The 18,542-nt window shown below is 49.1% G+C and overlaps 1 protein-coding gene across 2 annotated transcripts in view; it reads right to left on the bottom strand.

Moving 5' to 3' along the window:
- Positions 1 to 18,542, bottom strand: part of TMTC1 (transmembrane O-mannosyltransferase targeting cadherins 1) — a 188,317-nt gene that overhangs the window by 140,456 nt on the left and 29,319 nt on the right. For both annotated transcript variants that reach the window (XM_084764863.1, XM_084764862.1), the window contains exons 4-5: positions 13,810 to 13,986; positions 12,286 to 12,477 (exon numbers count right to left, since the gene is read on the bottom strand). In XM_084764863.1, coding sequence (XP_084620989.1) covers positions 12,286 to 12,477; positions 13,810 to 13,986 — 369 coding nt within the window. The remainder of the gene's footprint in view (positions 1 to 12,285; positions 12,478 to 13,809; positions 13,987 to 18,542) is intronic.

Below are 18,542 nucleotides of genomic sequence, written 5' to 3'. Positions count from 1 at the left end.
AAATATATAAAACAATGGTGAAACCAGGGCAAGCTCAGTTAGGGACATAGATCCTGGCGTCTGAGATTCAGTAGCAGGGAATGCCTTGGGTCATTTGATTATTAATCCATCAAAGTAAGAATAACTAGGCATATATTTTATAAATGTCAGAACTACACGAAGAGTCTGCCATGGGGTTCTGCCTTTCACTTGAGGGCAGTGGTGAGACGACCTGCATCCAAGGGTGTGGTGACAGTTGGTGCAGGGGTGAAGCCATGTAACAGATGAGGAGACCTATATCTGAGGGTGCAGTGACAGTTGGTGTAGGGGTGAAGCCATGTAACAGATGAGACCTATATCCAAGGGTGTGGTGACAGTTGGTGCAGGGGTGAAGCCATGTAACAGATGAGGAGACCTACATCCCACGGGTGCGGTGACAGTTGGTGCAGGCGTGAAGCCATGTAACAGGCATTCCCTGCTGGTTCCATTTTACCTAAAAAGATGGGGGAGACAATGGAAAACAAACCAAAATGCTCAAGACACTGAGAAGGAGAAGCTGAGGTTTTAGACAGTACAATCCGCCCTCTGCCGGCTGCAGCTGTGGGAGAGACTGGGATCGCCGGAGAAGGAGCAGCGCCACGGGCCTCTGCTAAACTCTTCCCACAAGCCCTGCCGTCTGCAGGCATCACCTAGTCGTTCTCCTGAAGAACTCCAGAAATCAGCTAATGCAGCTGCCACTGCTGCTAAATAGAAAGCTCACTTCAGTCGCTTTGTGTGACTCTGGGCTCCATGCACCACTGAGCATGCTGTGGCTCTCCACCACTACACCTGAGCCAGGAAGAAAACTCTAGAAAGACTTCTGAGGAGAACTGCATGCATGGGGCCCTTCACTGTTTTCCTCCTGTGACCATGAAAATGCTTCATCCTCAAGTTCTAAAAGCCAGAACCTGACATGGAGGCCCGGTCAGATCTGTCTTGGGCACAGAAAGATCCAGCAGGTGGCAGCTGCCACTGGGTGCTGGATGCACTTCCTGCACCACTGCGGAACACCGGTCAATACTGGACGGCAGGGCTCCTGATCAATCAAGCCAGAAAAAACGACATCCGCTCATTTCTCTGCCACTTAGGAAAGCGATTATCTGCTCCAAACTACAACATCTGCCCAGATACAGTGATCGTTAGAAGAATTCAGGGTTTTAAGCAGAAACCAGAAATCAAAGCTATAAGTGGAGCATACCGAATGGATAGCAGGAGGGTTAGCAGCCCAGGGGTTGGCGGCCATGCTCTTCAGAAGACAATCGTGAGTTGAGAGGGGCTTGCCTCAGTGAACGCAATGAGATGAGGGACACTCTGTCTGTTGTTGGGATCAATATTTCGACAAAAGCAACAAGGGGAGAAAGGGGATGTTGGGCTGACAATGCCAATCCATCACTGAAGGGAAATCAAGGCAGGGACTGGAAGGAGCTACATCCACAGCAGCGGGAAATGGGTGCGCGCACTGCCCGCTTACTGGCTGTATCCAGCTTTTTCCTCTCTGAAATAGTTCAGAGCTCCCTGGTGCAGCCCGCAGTGGCGGAGTCTTTCTGTATCAGTCAGGACACTCCCATACACACATGGGCAGAGGCCAATCTGATCTGGGCAGGTCCACAGTGAAAGCTTTCCTCTCAGGTGAGTCTAGGTTGGGACATCCCTCTCACTGGGGGCCAGGGAGAATTGTTCTGTCTTAAATATAAACATTCTGCAAAAATACAAAATTCTAAGAGTGAGTAAACAGTGTTTTTACAGAGACTGAGGCAGGAGAATCACTGCCAATTTTGAGGCCAGTGAGTTTACGGCTAGCCTGGGCTATACAGTAAGGCCCTTATCTCAATAAACAAAAGACGTGCATTATAGCTGTTAAATGTACATAGATAGATTTGACACAACCTTAAGAGAAAATACTAAGCTTTTACAGCTACACAAAATTCAGTCATGTTTTTAAAAAAATCTAGAAGCATCATTGTCATTCTGAAAACTAAAAGACTTGTGCTCCGGGTTTCCTGGAGAGAAATCTGATTCAGGCGAGCCCACATGACACACTGCTCAGTATGCACAGGGTGGAGGTGCCTGAGCATCCGTCTCTCCAGCTTCCTCCAGCAGCCCTCTGCTGCCTCTGTCCAGGCCTGCTCCCTCGGCCTGGAGGGACCACACCACCTCACACCCAACTCACTGTCTCAGCATAAGAGACTCGGATTTCCCAGGTTGCCAGCGCTACCTCTGTGGTTGTACTCTCTAGTTCTATCCTGTGTTTCCCAGGGACAGGGAAATCTCCCTCTATTCGCATGACTTACTACCTCAGGCCAGGAAAGTGGTCCGGGCTGCGCTAACCACTTTCTTTATTGAGAATGAACCAGGACCAGTAACCACAGCTCATCTTTTATGTAAAATTGAACTGAGAAGGGAGATATACTGACAGGATGAGTTCAGAATGCCATAGTCAAATAACAAAAACCAGTCTCTAAAAGAAGGGAGGGCTGGCAAGGCAGGCTCTGTGAGGGAGGGGGCAAGGCAGGCTCTGTGAGGGAGGGGGCAAGGCAGGCTCTGTGAGGGAGGGGGCAAGGCAGGCTCTGTGAGGGAGGGGGCTTGCTGCCAAGCTTGATAACCTGAGTTCAGTCCCCAGAACCCTCACTGTGGAAGAAGAGAACCGGCTTCCACAAGCTGTATTGAGAGCTGTGGTGTACACACATCCCCACACACAGACACACAAAACACAAAAGATAAATACCAAGAGAGCGAAAAGTAAAACTATATATTTAAATAAACAATCAAACGAGACACCAGGAAGTCCTGGTGAGGCAAAACAAGTAAGTATGTGCATTGATGGCCACTGCCCAGAAACCAGGCTCAATATAAAATCCACGTGAGTCCGCCTAGCAGATGATCCTTAAGATGTGTGTACGCTGTGAGCGTATAATAAATGTGCATTATTCCAATGAATCAGGGATCCGACAGATGCTTTAAGGACATCTAGGAGGGCTGGAAGCAGTGTACTTAATCTATAGAAGTTAATCTTTTTAATGTTGACATTTTCCATCAATACATTTGACCAAAGTTTCAAAGACTTGGGCAGTGTAAGAGTCTAGAATAGAAAAGGAAATGAAGGGGGAAAATAACAAATCAAACACAGGAGAGGCACTTCCTGCCAGTCTGCTCTGATGCTCCTGAGAGCCACTGTGAGACTCGCTTTTAGATCAGCTTCCAGCTTCGGTTTCCAGCGTCACAGCGAGTAGGGGGCGCTGATTAAAAAGCAGAGGAAAAGTGACCTGTTGGCTTCAGGAGAGATCCAAGAAAACAGATCAAAAAGGAGACACCAAACCGCAGGGTCCATCCGCCTCATCCACCCTGTATCTTTTCAGTGTAAGGAAAATGAGTGTAGGACACGGAGCACACGTGGTAGAGAGGGGTCATGGACGCCACAGGAAGACCTACAGTGTCAACTAACCTGGCCCCATGGGGCCTCACAGAGACTGAACCACCAACCAAAGATTATGCACGTGCTGGACCTAGGCCCCCTACACATATGCAGCAGATGTGCAGCTTGGTCATCATGTGGGTCTCCTAACAATGGGAGTAGGGGCTGTCTCTGACTCTGTTGCCTGCCTCTGAATCCCTTTCCCCTAGCTAGGCCGCCTTGTCTGGCCTCAGTGGGAGAGGGTGTGCTTAGCCCTGCTGTGACTTGTGGTGCCAGGGTGGGTTGGTACCCCTTGGGGGCCTCCTCTTCTCTGAGAGGAAGGAGATGGGGGAGTGGGGGGAGGGGTATAAGGGTGGGACTGGGAGGAGAGGAGGGAGGGGCTGGGACCAGGCTGTATGATTAAATAGATAAATAGATAAACAAACAAATAAATAAATGAGATTCTGTCTCAAAAGAAAAAAGATTAAAGGGGCTGGGGGAAGAAGGAGAAGTGAATGGGGGAATAAGGAAGAGAAAAAAGAAACAGTAATAAGGGATGGAGAGAAAGAAAGTGTATAGAGAGGAGGAAAAATAGAGGAAGGAAGGGACAAGGGAAGGAAGAAGGAAAGGACAGAAAAGGAGGGATGGGGTAGGGGTGAGGGTGAAATAAGACCAAGATCCAGAGAGCTCAGCAATTGACCCAGGAGCCTGCACCTCAGATGTGGGGGTGGGGGATGGGAGAGGGAGGGTGGGAGGTATGCATACTGCCTCTCCTGCCTTTATCTGCAGCTCCAGGAAGATATGGAAATAACTAGTTCTTCCAAGAACAAAAGGCAAAACAAAACAAACTCCAAACACTCCTGTGGTCCACCTTGTTCCTGACTTGCATAAACAACTCAGGCCAGGACGCAATAATGCAGGACAGCATTCCAGACATTCTGTTCTGAGCCTCCCTCTGCAATCCCATGTGAGTGCGTGGATACTGGACCCCACCTGCGTGTCCCAAAAGGTTCATCTGTCCCTCACGGCTGCAGAGAATGGAGGAGACAACTGGCCAGGGACAGCCCAGGCCGTCCCAGCTCTGGACAATCCAGCTTCCCATCAGCATGCATTGAAGATAGCCACGCCATCCTAAAGCCACCCTCCACCACGCCATCCTAGAGCCACCTCCACCACGCCATCCTAGAGCCACCTCCACCACGCCATCCTAGAGCCACCCTCCACCACGCCATCCTAGAGCCACCTCCACCACGCCATCCTAGAGCCACCTCCACCACGCCATCCTAGAGCCACCTCCACCACGCCATCCTAGAGCCACCCTCCACCACGCCATCCTAGAGCCACCCTCCACCACGCCATCCTAGAGCCACCCTCCACCACGGCATCCTAGAGCCACCTCCACCACGCCATCCTAGAGCCACCCTCCACCACGGCATCCTAGAGCCACCTCCACCACGCCATCCTAGAGCCACCTCCACCACGCCATCCTAGAGCCACCTCCACCACGGCATCCTAGAGCCACCTCCACCACGGCATCCTAGAGCCACCCTCCACCACGCCATCCTAGAGCCACCCTCCACCACGCCATCCTAGAGCCACCCTCCACCACGCCATCCTAGAGCCACCTCCACCACGCCATCCTAGAGCCACCCTCTACCACGCCATCCTAGAGCCACCTCCACCACGCCATCCTAGAGCCACCCTCCACCACGCCATCCTAGAGCCACCCTCTACCACGCCATCCTAGAGCCACCCTCTACCACGCCATCCTAGAGCCACCTCCACCACGCCATCCTAGAGCCACCTCCACCACACCATCCTAGAGCCACCCTCCACCACACCATCCTAGAGCCACCCTCTACCACGCCATCCTAGAGCCACCTCCACCACGCCATCCTAGAGCCACCCTCTACCACGCCATCCTAGAGCCACCTCCACCACGCCATCCTAGAGCCACCTCCACCACGCCATCCTAGAGCCACCCTCTACCACGCCATCCTAAAGCCACCTCCACCACGCCATCCTAGAGCCACCCTCCACCACGCCATCCTAGAGCTACCTTCTGTCATGGAGAACTCACGAGGAACCAAATACAAAGTATGAAGGAATTTGTTATAAAGAGCTAAGTGTTGGTGACAACACCCTCTGCACTACTCCAGAACCCAGGACCAGCTGACACACAAACATCAATCCCTCCTTCCACGGAACTTTGGGTGACTGCTTTTATTTTATTTTTTCAATTATGCTATATCAATTGCCTTTATCTCCTAAAAATCAATACTTAGGTTCCTTTAAACATTTTGGCAATACTGATGCAGGCTGAATCACTAAGGCAAATCTGTATGCTAAGCTTCCTGTGGAGTCAATAGTTTGGGGTGATTTCAAAATCCATATGCATCCTAAGCTTATAGAGAGGACAGAGACTATGGTGTGAGCAATATGAGCAGGATGAGAAATGGATAAACCCATGCATGAAGCACATCTCCCTAAGTAAAAGTCCATCTTTATTTGTTTGTTAAAGTAACATTTTATTTTACTCAGTCATAACTCTAAATGCATACTTTTTTTTTATTAAGCTGGATACCTGTGACCTCAGCACTCAGGAGGCTGAGGCAAGGAGCTGGGAGTTCAAGGCTAGCCTTGGCTACATATGTGTTCGGTGTTTCTCTTTTTTCTTTCTTTCTTTTTTTTTTTTCTTTTTTTAAATTTTTATTTAAGTAATTTATTCAGATTATATCTAATTTATTATCCCTTCCCTTGTATCTTCCCATTCCCACCTCCCTCCTCCTTTCATCCTGTTCCCCTCCCATAGGTCTGTGGCAGAAGGTGACCTTGTCCCCCACTATAAGATCACGGCCTATCAGGTCTCATCCTGGTAGCCTGCTTACTCTTCCTCTGGGTGTCACCAGTCTCCCTACCAAGGGGAAGTGGTCAAATAGGTGGCACCAGAGTTCATGTCAGAGTCAGTCCCTGCTCTCCACACAACTGTGGAGAATGTGCTGTCCGTTGGCTAGATCTGGATAGGGGGTCTAGGTTTACTGCATGCATTGACCTTGGTTAGTGGAGTAGTTTGAGCAGACCCACCTGGGTGTTTGTCTCAAGTCAAAAGTCTCAAAAGTAAAAAACAAAACAAAGCAAGAACCCGAGTGTTTGGCGCTCCAAGGAGAAGAGCTCACACCAGCAGCATACACACAGGCGGCCCTCCTGTTAGACAGGCGGCTTCCCGCTGCTGCCGTGGAAGCGGCTGTCTTCCTGTTCTATCCTAGCGCATCATAGGCTCATGAGAAGGAAGTAGGCAAGCACTAGCAATAAGGGAAGCCAAGACTAAACAACTTCCCTTCATAAGCACAGCAAAGGAAAAGTGACGGCTACAAACAGAAAAGGGGGCCAAACACTCTCTTCACGCCAGTCTTGACATAAAATAATATGTGTGCCTGTGTGTGTGTGATGTTAACACTTGTGAAAATCACAATAAAAAGTTACTCTAAGCTCATTTCACATTAACCCATTTGCTGCTTCCCTGCCCTGACCCCCAGGGGGCAAGTGCACAGGAGGTAACAGACTGAAGTGACCTGCATGACTCACACATGGAGCCAGGCAGTCGGAACCTAGTGCACACTGCTTTGAGAGTCCGTGCTTACCTCACCCCTTGGGTAAAGACACTTGTCACGTGGATGCTAGCCACCCACAAGTAGTACCGGAGTGCCCATAATACTGATCACAGTGATCAAATGGTCTCATTGATTACTCCCCATTATAAGAGAATTTTCAAATCATTTGCACTTCCACGATTCTGTTTTCCTTAGACAAACTAACCTTCAACACAACTAAGGAAATTTTGTTCCTTTCAAGATGTGTGCTAATTTAAGATTTGGCCACATTGATGGTATTATGCCATACACGGTACGTAATCAAAACACACACCAGGAAATTAACTGTTAAAGCAACAAACTCAAATCCAAAAGAAATGTCTGAAACCACAGTGATTTATGACCTGGCACAGAAATATCTCATGAAAGAGCATTTATAGATCCCCAGCATTCATACAGTTACAATGAACGAATGCTGCTGTTTATTATAATCATGCTGCAAACAGGAAAGGGCAAAATCAGCTAGACAAAGGAATTGGCTAAAAGAGGGGAAAAAAAAAAGCAGCAAATTGCCAGCAACACCCTAAGATCTCTATCCTCAAGCTCAGCAAAAGAAGAAAGAGCTGGTTGGTGGCCTTGAAGTCACAGCTGCCACGTTCTGAACCACAGGAGCCAGACGCCGGCTGTTCCAGATGATGTGTGTTGAGCCGCTAGAAAAGCAGACAACCCAAGACCTCTCCCATGAGCCCCAGGAGCCCATTGTGATGGTGACAGGTTTGAGTGCCAACCAGACATGCCCGCACTGGGTGGCTCTCTCCTTCAACATCTGTCCCCATGCCTCCACTTAGAAGCAGACGCCTAGCCTGATGGCTCCACTCTGGACTACGACTGCAGTTCCGGGGGTGGGGTGGGGGTGGGGGGACAAACCGCCAAAAGCAGAAGCCAGTCAGGGCGGAGCAGGAGGAAGCGCCTGGGACTGCCGGGCCCTCCGAAAGCACCAACTGTGCCCGTAAACTAAAGGAGTGTTGCCCCCTGAGTGTGTGTGATGTGTGTGGGAGACGCCAGCCAAGGCTCTGCTGAAACCATCCGCCACACAGTAGGCTTAGCACAAGATGGAACAGGAAGTTGGCCTGGAAGAACATGTCCAGGCACTTCCTGTTGTACCACACACTGGGCCTGCTTGCTCCTCCCACCCACTCTCAGTTCACGGATAGGAGATAGTAAGAGAGGGAACAAAAAACCACCTGTGTCCATCTTCTCCATCTACAGAAGAAGATGATTCTTCTGGTAAGTTCCATATTTGAAAGAAACTACTTTCACTAAAAACTTCAAATTCACACTCTCTCCAAAGATACAGTTTATGCTAAACGAGCCTTGTAACCCTGATACCATGAGAGTATTTTTAAAATAAGATTTTACTTTATTTTTAAAAAGACTTTTATAGCAAATGTCTTGCTGGGTGGGCATGGGGAGCACGCTTGGAATCACAGCATTCAAGGGGCTGAGGCAGGAGTGTCTTTGCGAGCACCGTGCACACGAGGCCGGAAAGGAGTCCTTCCTTCATTTGAGGTGACTAGGAACAAGCTCTCGTCCCAATGAACTCTCACCCCAAAAGCATGTTTACAGCAAATCATTCCCCAGCAAGGAAGGAGAAACCCTTTGATGCTGAACAGTTTACAAGCATTTCTCTTCTGTCAAACAGGATGTGGCTCTGGATGGGAGGCATAGGTCAGAGTAACCTGACTTCTCAAGTTCAGGGGCAGCCTGGGCTATGTCATGACTCTCAAGAAGCCTTCACTATAAAAGAAGACTCTATCTCAAGAAACAACAAAAATGTAAATAAAGATATAAAATTTTCTGCACTTCCTTCATTCCTAAGGCAAACACCACTACTCAGTGAACCTTCCCCCCACCAAAAAATTCACATCCTTCTCCATAGAAGGACACATGCCTGCAATAACAGCCCACTTCCCCTTCCAGAACTGTAGAGTTTCCCAGCTCCTCTAAGGCCCAATCACCAAAAAGTACAGGGCAAAGAACAAAAATCCAAGTACCCCAGTACACCAACATGAAATCAAGAAGCCATGAGGACACTTGGGCACCTGCAGAACTAAGGTCAGAAAAGGGAGTCACATAATGCTAAGCCCAAGTGACAGCAGCCTAGACCTGAACAGGTCTAAAGCTGAGGGCCCACGAAAATGGCGTAGCACATGGCACCTGTCACCACACCTGAGGACTCGAGGTCAAACCACAAGACCCACATGGTGGTGGAGGGAACAGAGACCCACAAGTTGTCCTCTGCTGGGTATACTCAGTGGCACACTGCCCCCCCACACAAAATAAATAAAATAAACACACATTTTAATGTAAATAGTTTCGATTATGCTCATTGATTTGGTCACTGTTATTAATTTCATGTTGTCTTGCTTCTTTCTTTCTTGTTTGTTTTTTGTCTTTTTGAGACAGGGTTTCTCTGTGTAGCCCTAGCTATCCTGGACTCACTTTGTAGACCAGGCTGGCCTTGAACTCACAGAGATCTGCTTGCCTCTGCTTCCCAAGAGCTGGGATTAAAGGCGTGCGCCACTGCGTCAGGCTTAATTCCATGTTCTCAACACTAAAAATAAAGCCTAGCGGGCACGAGAGCAGCAGGTGGATCATGAGGAAGGACGTCTCCACTGGGTGCCAGGGGAAAGGGGTGTGTGCAGAGGACGTGCACAACAAACCGCCGTGTTCGGCACTCACCGTGGCCGCTGTGGCCCGTCTATGGAACCAACTGAGCCTACACATCAAAAACAAGGATGTGACTTCATTTAGCACTGTCTGAGGTACGCCTCAGTGCACGTGCACTCACGTGTGCACATGCCTGTGGGTGTGCACGCATGCATGTACGTGATGTCTTCACGGCAGCGGAGGTTTGCTGACACGCAGAGCATTTCACATACAGTGATCAGTAAGTAGTTCTGCCGGCGAGCTGTGGCCTTACCCCAGGGTGCGACGCTCACCTCTCCATTCCAACTGTGTTTTCTACCCTCGGGACAATGGCAAAGAGAAGCTGCTCAATCGATGCCTTGCCACAGGCTTGCCTTCCGTGTTTGCATTTTCCCCTGAGTTGGGAAGCTTCTGAAAACAACACTCTATATGACAATTCTTGGTTCAATGTTTGCCAGCCTTGTACCAGAGCTTGAGATATAAATATTAGGAGTTAAACCCGAACAGAAAACTCCCACACAAGCTCCCTCCCTGCTGCCTATGACAGGGTCACCAATCACGCTGTGCCCTGGTGTTCAGAGACCCACACAGCCATGAGGCGGCATTCACAACACAGAACTGTGCTGGGCTCCTCTGGTTGCTGCAGTGAAACAGTCTAACCAAAAGCAACTCGGGAGGAGAAACGGTTTACTTAGGTTATACTTCAAGTCGGGGCAAGAACTTAGAGCAGACTCTCTTAAGAACTGAACCCCGGCTCCCTCAAAGGCTGTGCTCAGCCACCTCTCTTATCTGGGGCCAGGACCAGGTGGTAGGCAGTGGCCCACTCACACTGGGCTGGCTCTTCCTACATCAGTTAATATTTAAGACAGCCCCACCTCCCCCACCCCCGCCCCACACACCTACAGGCCAGTCTGATCTGAGCAATTCCTCAACCAATCTCCCATCTTAAGCTGACTCTAGGCTGTATCAAGTTGACGGCTGAGGCTAACTAGTAGGACAAGAATTAGGGTGCAGGTCTGATGGGTAGCAGAAGAACTCCGGGTGCCAGGCGTCACGTTCTTTGTTGTTGATGTCCGGTGTGAACGCCTTTGGTCCCAACAGACAAGCCAGGCGTCATGTTCTTTGTTGCTGATGTCCGGTGTGAACGTCTTTGGTCCCGACAGACAAGCTGCTAATGCTACTTTTAAGCTAACGGAGAGCAAGCAAAGGACTATGGTTTAGTTCTGTCTGCAGAGCCAGAGACCTTAAGAACCAGGGTGCCGGCGCTTGCCTGAGCGCAGTGGCTTTATCCAAACACAGCTGACAAAAGTATATGCAGAGTCTTCTAAACCAATTTTAATAATACTAAGTTTATGCTCAAATACACGACACATCGCAGCCTTCCTTCCCCAGGAAGTAAAAATGATCCTTGAGCACAAACACACTTAGCAGGTAAGGATGTGGCCTACTTCCAGAACACCGGTGTCCTGGGTGGGAAAACAGAATGTGGCCTGCAGGAGCACCCAGGCCTCATGAGGACTGCACAAATCGCTCCACACGCAGAGAAGTCAGAGCCCAAATGACTCAAAAGCTAGTGCAAGTGGAGCCCGCCACGGTGGCTCACCAAGTGCTCACCAGGACTCTGGGCTCAAAGCCTGAGTGTGGTAAAGCCCAAGTCTGAGTGACACACACAGTTTCAGCCCCGCCTCCAATACACGCTAACTCTGAGCATGGGCAAGGCTTGTGACTGTCAAGAATCCGAGTGTCTTCCAGTCACGGGAATGACAACGTCGACCCTCAATAGACACTGTGATGGACATGAGGGACCATAGGGTGTGTAAGTCTCCCCGCTACCCAGTGAACAGTAGGTGGATGACCAGTAACGCGCTCGTTTCTGCTTTGCAGTGAGCCTGCTTCCTTGGTGTTTAGGAGCTGACGGCAGATTGGAATAACAGTTGACTAATTCTTTAGGAATCTTACAAGCCAGATATTAAAGCCAGCCATCATTAAAGGTCAAATTATACAAATGTGAACAAATTGCATCAAAAACCCTGGGCATTAGCTAGCACACAGCAAACTTGGCTCTTGAGATGCCGAGCGTTTATTTCATCTCACTCAATGCCCAGCGAGGCCAGACCACATCTGCATACATACAGCCGGCACCCCACAGACGAAATGCAAAATAAAAATGCAAAAACCCCTAACAGTATTCTATTGAACATCTTTCCTTCCTATTATGTCATTGCCAGTTTTGAAATTTCTTTTCCTCCTGTGGTTGATTCCAATTTATTCTTATGCCCCATTTACGTATTTATCTCACATACATTTAAACAACCATTAGGCAAAGACTGCATTAAGAACTTGAGTCCAACTGCCAGCAACACAGAGCAAGTTTCCACCCTCAAGATGCTCACAGTCACTCCACACTAACTGCCCCGCCCACCTTGAAAGTCCCCAACCCACGGCCAAGACCCTTGAGGGAAGCAAGGTTGTTCCAAAGAGCTGACTCAACACTTAGCTCTGCAGACACCTCGGGCTGCAGCACCAGGCATTGCAAGGGCACAAGAAGGGAACATAGTGGAGACCCCAGCTCCGTACCTCACCAGTGACCACACTGCTCGTGGGGATACGGAGAATCCACTGCTCCTGGGCTCCCGTGGGAGTGGTGAATGGCCGCCTCTGTGTGGGAAGCGCTGCTTTCTGCTCTCACGGTGGGGGTGGGATTGCTGAGAGGAGGACTGGGGGCTCCCTGGCTGCCCTGGACTGTGCTGACAGATCACCCCATTGCTCCTAGTTCACAGAATTGGGGAAGGGAAAAACAAGTCACACAAAATGACAAGGCTTACAGTAAGAAGCAGCCACCCCTGACCCCTGAGCTGGGATCCCTGAAAGGATGTGCCCTCAAGTCTGCAACACCCCCCCCCATTTCTACTATTTACAACTCCCTATTTTCAAATGCATAATTGCATTATCAGTTTTTACTGGAATGTATTCACTGTGCACGCTGCAAGGCTTCATGGGATATTTACATGTAAGTATATGGTGTATTTTGAGCCTATCCCCCCACCCTCTGGCCTTTCCTCCCCTCTCCGTTCACCCCTCACTCCCCTCCACCTTCACATCTTCTATGCATACATGCATCTATATGCAACTGTGTAAACCACAAATGGAGGAAAGTATGTGACAACTGCCTTCCTGACGTAATTCACCACGTATGATCATCTCAGCTACACCTGTGTTCCTACAAAGGACACGATTTCTTTCTTCTTTATGGCTGAATCCCCTTGTATACAAATGCTATGTTTACTTTATAGAGTCCTCTGCTGATGGACACCGAGGCTGATTCCATGCCTGCTGCTGTAACTAGTGCTGCAGCTCAGATCCACATGCACGCCTCTGAGGAATGCTGACTTGGAGTTCCTTCGGGTAAATATCTAGAAACACTATAGCTGGGCCATTTGATTGATCTACTTTCTTTCTTTCTTCTTCTTCTTCTTTTTTTTAAAATCAATCTCAATAATGATTTTCACAGTGGCCAGATTAATTTCATTCCCACCAGCAGTGCAGCCCTGGATCCACAACCTCATCGGTGTCCGCCATTTCTCTCACATTGTAAGACTGTAAAGAACTGTGGGTTGGATCAGGGAAGAAAATTCTACATGCCTGAATCTCTGAAATTCCCAGGTCACTCTTAGCACCACAGTCCACACAGCAAAACAAAGGCACCTTCACAGTTTAAGAGGAAAACTGAGTACCCAGTAAACTTTCCCTCTGACTGGAAGATTACGTGGCCTGTGAGTGAGTGCACACGAATGGCCCAGGCTGGCTCCAAGCAATCGCATCCTGCTCTCAGAGGACTAGAGCGGGCGACAGGCTTCAGGCTCATGGGGCTCACTCGTGGGACACAGCCATCAGAACTTGGAAACAAAACAAGCCCTCGACACTTTACCATTCATCATATGATTTTTCTTTGTGAATCAAGATTCCCTCTGCTCCTACAATTTGGAGACCGGCAGCTAACAGAGCTGCTTTCGATCCCAGCCATGAAACACTCTCAGAAACCACGGGCCAGGCATTACCTATGTCAGGTTTTATCATAAAAAGAAAACTGATATGACTTACAACTTGTCCTGCTTGTGGGAAGGCGAGAAGAGGTCATAAACCAAGCACACCCCAAACACGGTGACACCTGTCTCCTTCACCAGCATCGCACAGGTCCCCAGGAACAAACTGAGGAGCAGGAAGAAGGGAGACGCCGTCGGGGGGAAGCACTGCCCTGCACAGCTCTGATCCAGACTCCTGCAAAGCACGTCGGGAATTTCCTTATCAGTACGTGGGCTGCTGCAGAGCGGTCTCTTTTAGAGAAGTATCTCGTGTACAACAGGGCAGTGAACAGAGATTTCTCCAAGAGCATTCACCACACAACTATTTAGAATGTTAAGACAGTGAGGCTGGTGAGATGGCTCAGGGGGTTGAGAGCTCTTGCTGCTCTGTCAGACAGCCCAGAACCCACTGTTAGCTGCAACTCCAGGAGATCCTATGCTTTGTGCAAGTCTCCTTGGGAACGCACACCAACGTGTGCATAGATACTCAGAGATTCATGCACTTACACATTAAAAAGTAAATAAATCTTTTTTAAAAATGTTGTTTGAATGGGGGATAAAAAGAGTCCAAAAATATCAGCTTGGAATTTAAATTACAGTATGCAAATTATGATACAATATGGTCTGTAATGAATGAATGCTAAGAAGTCATTGAGAACACTAACATAAGGATAGACTTAGTAGAGGAGACAGTCACATGACTATGTTTCAAGCAAATAACACACATTAGTAACAAACATGCGTGGACGAGAAGCCAGACTCCCTGGTACGGTCAGAAGACAGGATCCTGTGCCACAGAAATGGAAGAACAGCATGACAGCAAGGACTAGGTGAGTGACAAATGTCACACCCGTCACCATGACCAGATTGGCATGTTTTTACACGCTTCCATGAGAGAGAGAGAGAGAGAGAGAGAGGTGTAAATCGCCTTTCTCTCAATGGTGGAAGATTTTTCTTCTCTTTTGGATAATCTGTTTATTCGAATTTATTTTCAATGTACATATTTTGGGTAACTTTTAAAATTACTTGTGTGTGTGTGTCTGTGTGTGGTTTTGTACACGTGTGAACACAGTTGTGTTTGGCGGCCACAGAGGCTGTCAGATTCCCTGAGGCAGGAGGTACAGGGAGTCAAGAGCTGCCCAGTATGTGCGCTGGGCACCAAGTCGGGTCCTCTGCAGAAGAAGCACAGGCTCTTAACCACTGAGCCTTCGCCTCAACTACTGAGCCTTTGCCTTTCAAGCCTGGTAATTTTTATTTTTATTTTCTTAACCATAATTTCCTACAGATGTTTCACTGTCATTTTTCAGATTATAAAACAGAACTGGCCCCAGGAAACGTCATTATTTTCTCATATAAGAGCCCAGCCCGAGCTCCCTCTCCCTTGAAGCGAGGGACAGTAGTCTGTCTACATTGTGACAGCTCCTCCTATGGAATGCATCTTGGAACAATTAGAATTACATTCAACATCGACGGGACATAAGCATATTTCCATAGGGTTGGGCTAGAATTTAAGTTTCCAAAGGTGAGGAGGGCGCACTCAACCAACCTGCGACGATCTGGCTCACATCCCACACGGGGGTGGGGGGGAGGGGGGGTGGGGGGGGCACACTTAGATATATCAACCAAGCAGAAAAATTTTAATTACATCTATAGATTGATTCTGGCCCAATAGCAGAGAAAAGAGGGAACACTGGATCCGAGCTCCAGGTTTGAGACTTCATAACAACAGTGTCTGCACAGGTGTGTGTGCAGTGGGCGGTGTCAAAGCTTGGGCGTGAAGATGAGCCCTGCACCAATCTGGCTCCACCCTCTCCAGCAACACCTCCTGGGGTTTCGCGCATCTCACTCGGGACGCATGGCCTCCTTGGACTGCACTCTAGCCTCGGCTATACTGGCATTTCCCTGCCAGATAGCTCTTTGTTGTAAGGGTTGCCCTATGTACTACCGGGCACCTGTCCGGGGGCACGTGGCACTTCTCCGGTGTGACAGCTGAGATGGCTGACAGCACAAGGGCTCTGGCTTAGTGAGCACCTTAGCACATTGATGGATTCAAAGTTGAGTGGGTACTGGAAAGTGGGGCAACTGAGAAAGGCGGGGCTCACGTGGAGAAAGTGGGCACTGAGGTCGCGTCCTTGGAGCCCACCTCATGCTCTGGACTGCTGTGCTCCGCTCTGTCCTGTGGGCCACCGGGTTAAATAGTCACTGTTGCACACTCTTACTTTCTGTCTAGATGCATGGGACCAACCAACCATGACTAAAACTTTGAGCCAAAATAAAGAATTCTTCCTTTAGCCTGTTTGCGCAGATATTTGGGGCACACGTATGTCAAAGCAACTGCTATGTAGAAGAAGAGGGAAGTTGCTGCAAGTAAGTACTGCAGGTTTAGAAACGGGGCTCTTAAAAGTGAGTGAGTGAGTGAGTGTGTGAGCGAATGAGTGAGTGAGTGAGCGAGCAGCGAGTGAGTGTGTGAGTGAGTGAGTGAGTGAGTGTGTGAGTGAGTGAGTGTGTGAGTGTGTGAGTGAGTGAGTGAGTGTGTGAGTGTGTGAGTGTGTGAGTGAGTGTGTGAGTGTGTGAGTGAGTGAGTGAGTGTGTGAGTGAGTGAGTGAGTGAGCGGGTCAGTGTGTGAGTGAGTGAGTGAGTGAGTGTGTGAGTGAGTGAGTGGGTCAGTGTGTGAGTGAGTGAGTGTGTGAGTGAGTGAGTGAGTGAGTGTGTGAGTGAGTGAGTGAGTGAGTGAGCGGGTCAGTGTGTGAGTGAGTGAGTGAGTGAGTGTGTGAGTGAGTGAGTGGGTCAGTGTGTGAGTGAGTGAGTGTGTGAGTGAGTGAGTGAGTGAGCGGGTCAGTGTGTGAGTGAGTGAGTGAGTGAGTGAGTGAGTGTGTGAGTGAGTGAGTGGGTCAGTGTGTGAGTGAGTGAGTGTGTGAGTGAGTGAGTGAGTGTGTGAGTGAGTGAGTGGGTGAGTGTGTGAGTGAGTGAGTGGGTGAGTGTGTGAGTGAGTGAGTGAGTGTGTCAGTGAGTGAGTGTGTGAGTGAGTGAGTGAGTGTGTGAGTGAGTGAGTGTGTGAGTGAGTGAGTGAGTGGGTGAGTGTATGAGTGAGTGTATGAGTGAGTGAGTGAGTGAGTGTGTGAGTGAGTGAGTGAGTGTGTGAGTGAGTGAGTGAGTGAGTGTGTGAGTGAGTGAGTGAGTGTGTGAGTGAGTGAGTGTGTGAGTGAGTGAGTGAGTGAGTGAGTGTATGAGTGAGTGTATGAATGAGTGAGTGAGTGAGTGAGTGAGTGAGTGTGTGAGTGAGTGAGTGAGTGAGTGTGTGAGTGAGTGAGTGAGTGAGTGTGTGAGTGAGTGAGTGTGTGAGTGAGTGAGTGAGTGAGTGAGTGAGTGAGTGTATGAGTGAGTGAGTGAGTGAGTGAGTGTGTGAGTGAGTGTGTGAGTGAGTGAGTGAGTGAGTGAGTGTGTGAGTGAGTGAGTGAGTGAGTGAGTGTGTGAGTGAGTGAGTGAGTGAGTGTATGAGTGAGTGTATGAGTGAGTGAGTGAGTGAGTGAGTGTGTGAGTGAGTGAGTGAGTGGATGAGTGAGTGAGTGAGTGAGTGTGTGAGTGAGTGAGTGAGTGAGTGTGTGAGTGAGTGAGTGAGTGAGTGGATGAGTGAGTGAGTGAGTGTATGAGTGAGTGTATGAGTGAGTGAGTGAGTGAGTGTGTGAGTGAGTGAGTGAGTGTGTGAGTGACTGAGTGAGTGGATGAGTGAGTGAGTGAGTGAGTGAGTGAGTGTGTGAGTGAGTGAGTGAGTGGATGAGTGAGTGAGTGAGTGAGTGTGTGAGTGAGTGAGTGTGTGAGTGAGTGAGTGTGTGAGTGAGTGAGTGAGTGGGTGAGTGAGTGAGTGAGTGGATGAGTGAGTGAGTGAGTGAGTGAGTGAGTGTATGAGTGAGTGAGTGAGTGGGTGAGTGAGTGAGTGAGTGGATGAGTGAGTGAGTGAGTGAGTGAGTGAGTGTATGAGTGAGTGAGTGAGTGAGTGAGTGAGTGAGTGAGTGTGTGAGTGAGTGGGTGAGTGAGTGAGTGAGTGAGTGGATGAGTGAGTGAGTGAGTGGATGAGTGAGTGAGTGTGTGAGTGAGTGAGTGAGTGAGTGTGTGAGTGAGTGAGTGAGTGAGTGAGTGTATGAGTGAGTGTATGAGTGAGTGAGTGAGTGAGTGTATGAGTGAGTGAGTGAGTGAGTGAGTGAGTGAGTGGATGAGTGAGTGAGTGAGTGAGTGTATGAGTGAGTGAGTGAGTGAGTGGGTGAGTGAGTGAGTGAGTGGATGAGTGAGTGAGTGAGTGTATGAGTGAGTGTATGAGTGAGTGAGTGAGTGAGTGAGTGTGTGAGTGAATGACTGTGTGTGTGAGTGAGTGTGTGAGTGAGTGAGTGAGTGAGTGTATGAGTGAGTGAGTGAGTGAGTGTGTGAGTGAGTGAGTGAGTGAGTGAGTGTATGAGTGAGTGAGTGAGTGAGTGAGTGAGTGAGTGGATGAGTGAGTGAGTGAGTGAGTGTATGAGTGAGTGAGTGAGTGAGTGGGTGAGTGAGTGAGTGAGTGGATGAGTGAGTGAGTGAGTGTATGAGTGAGTGTATGAGTGAGTGAGTGAGTGAGTGAGTGTGTGAGTGAATGACTGTGTGTGTGAGTGAGTGTGTGAGTGAGTGAGTGAGTGAGTGAGTGTGTGAGTGAGTGAGTGAGTGAGTGTGTGAGTGAATGACTGTGTGTGTGAGTGAGTGTGTGAGTGAGTGAGTGGGTGAGTGAGT

The sequence above is a fragment of the Acomys minous genome (genome assembly GCF_964271855.1).
Source record: "Acomys minous genome assembly, chromosome: 17".
Taxonomy (NCBI): domain Eukaryota; kingdom Metazoa; phylum Chordata; class Mammalia; order Rodentia; family Muridae; genus Acomys; species Acomys minous.
The sequence above is the reverse complement of the archived record's forward strand: the minus strand, read 5'-3'. Positions and strand labels throughout refer to the sequence as shown.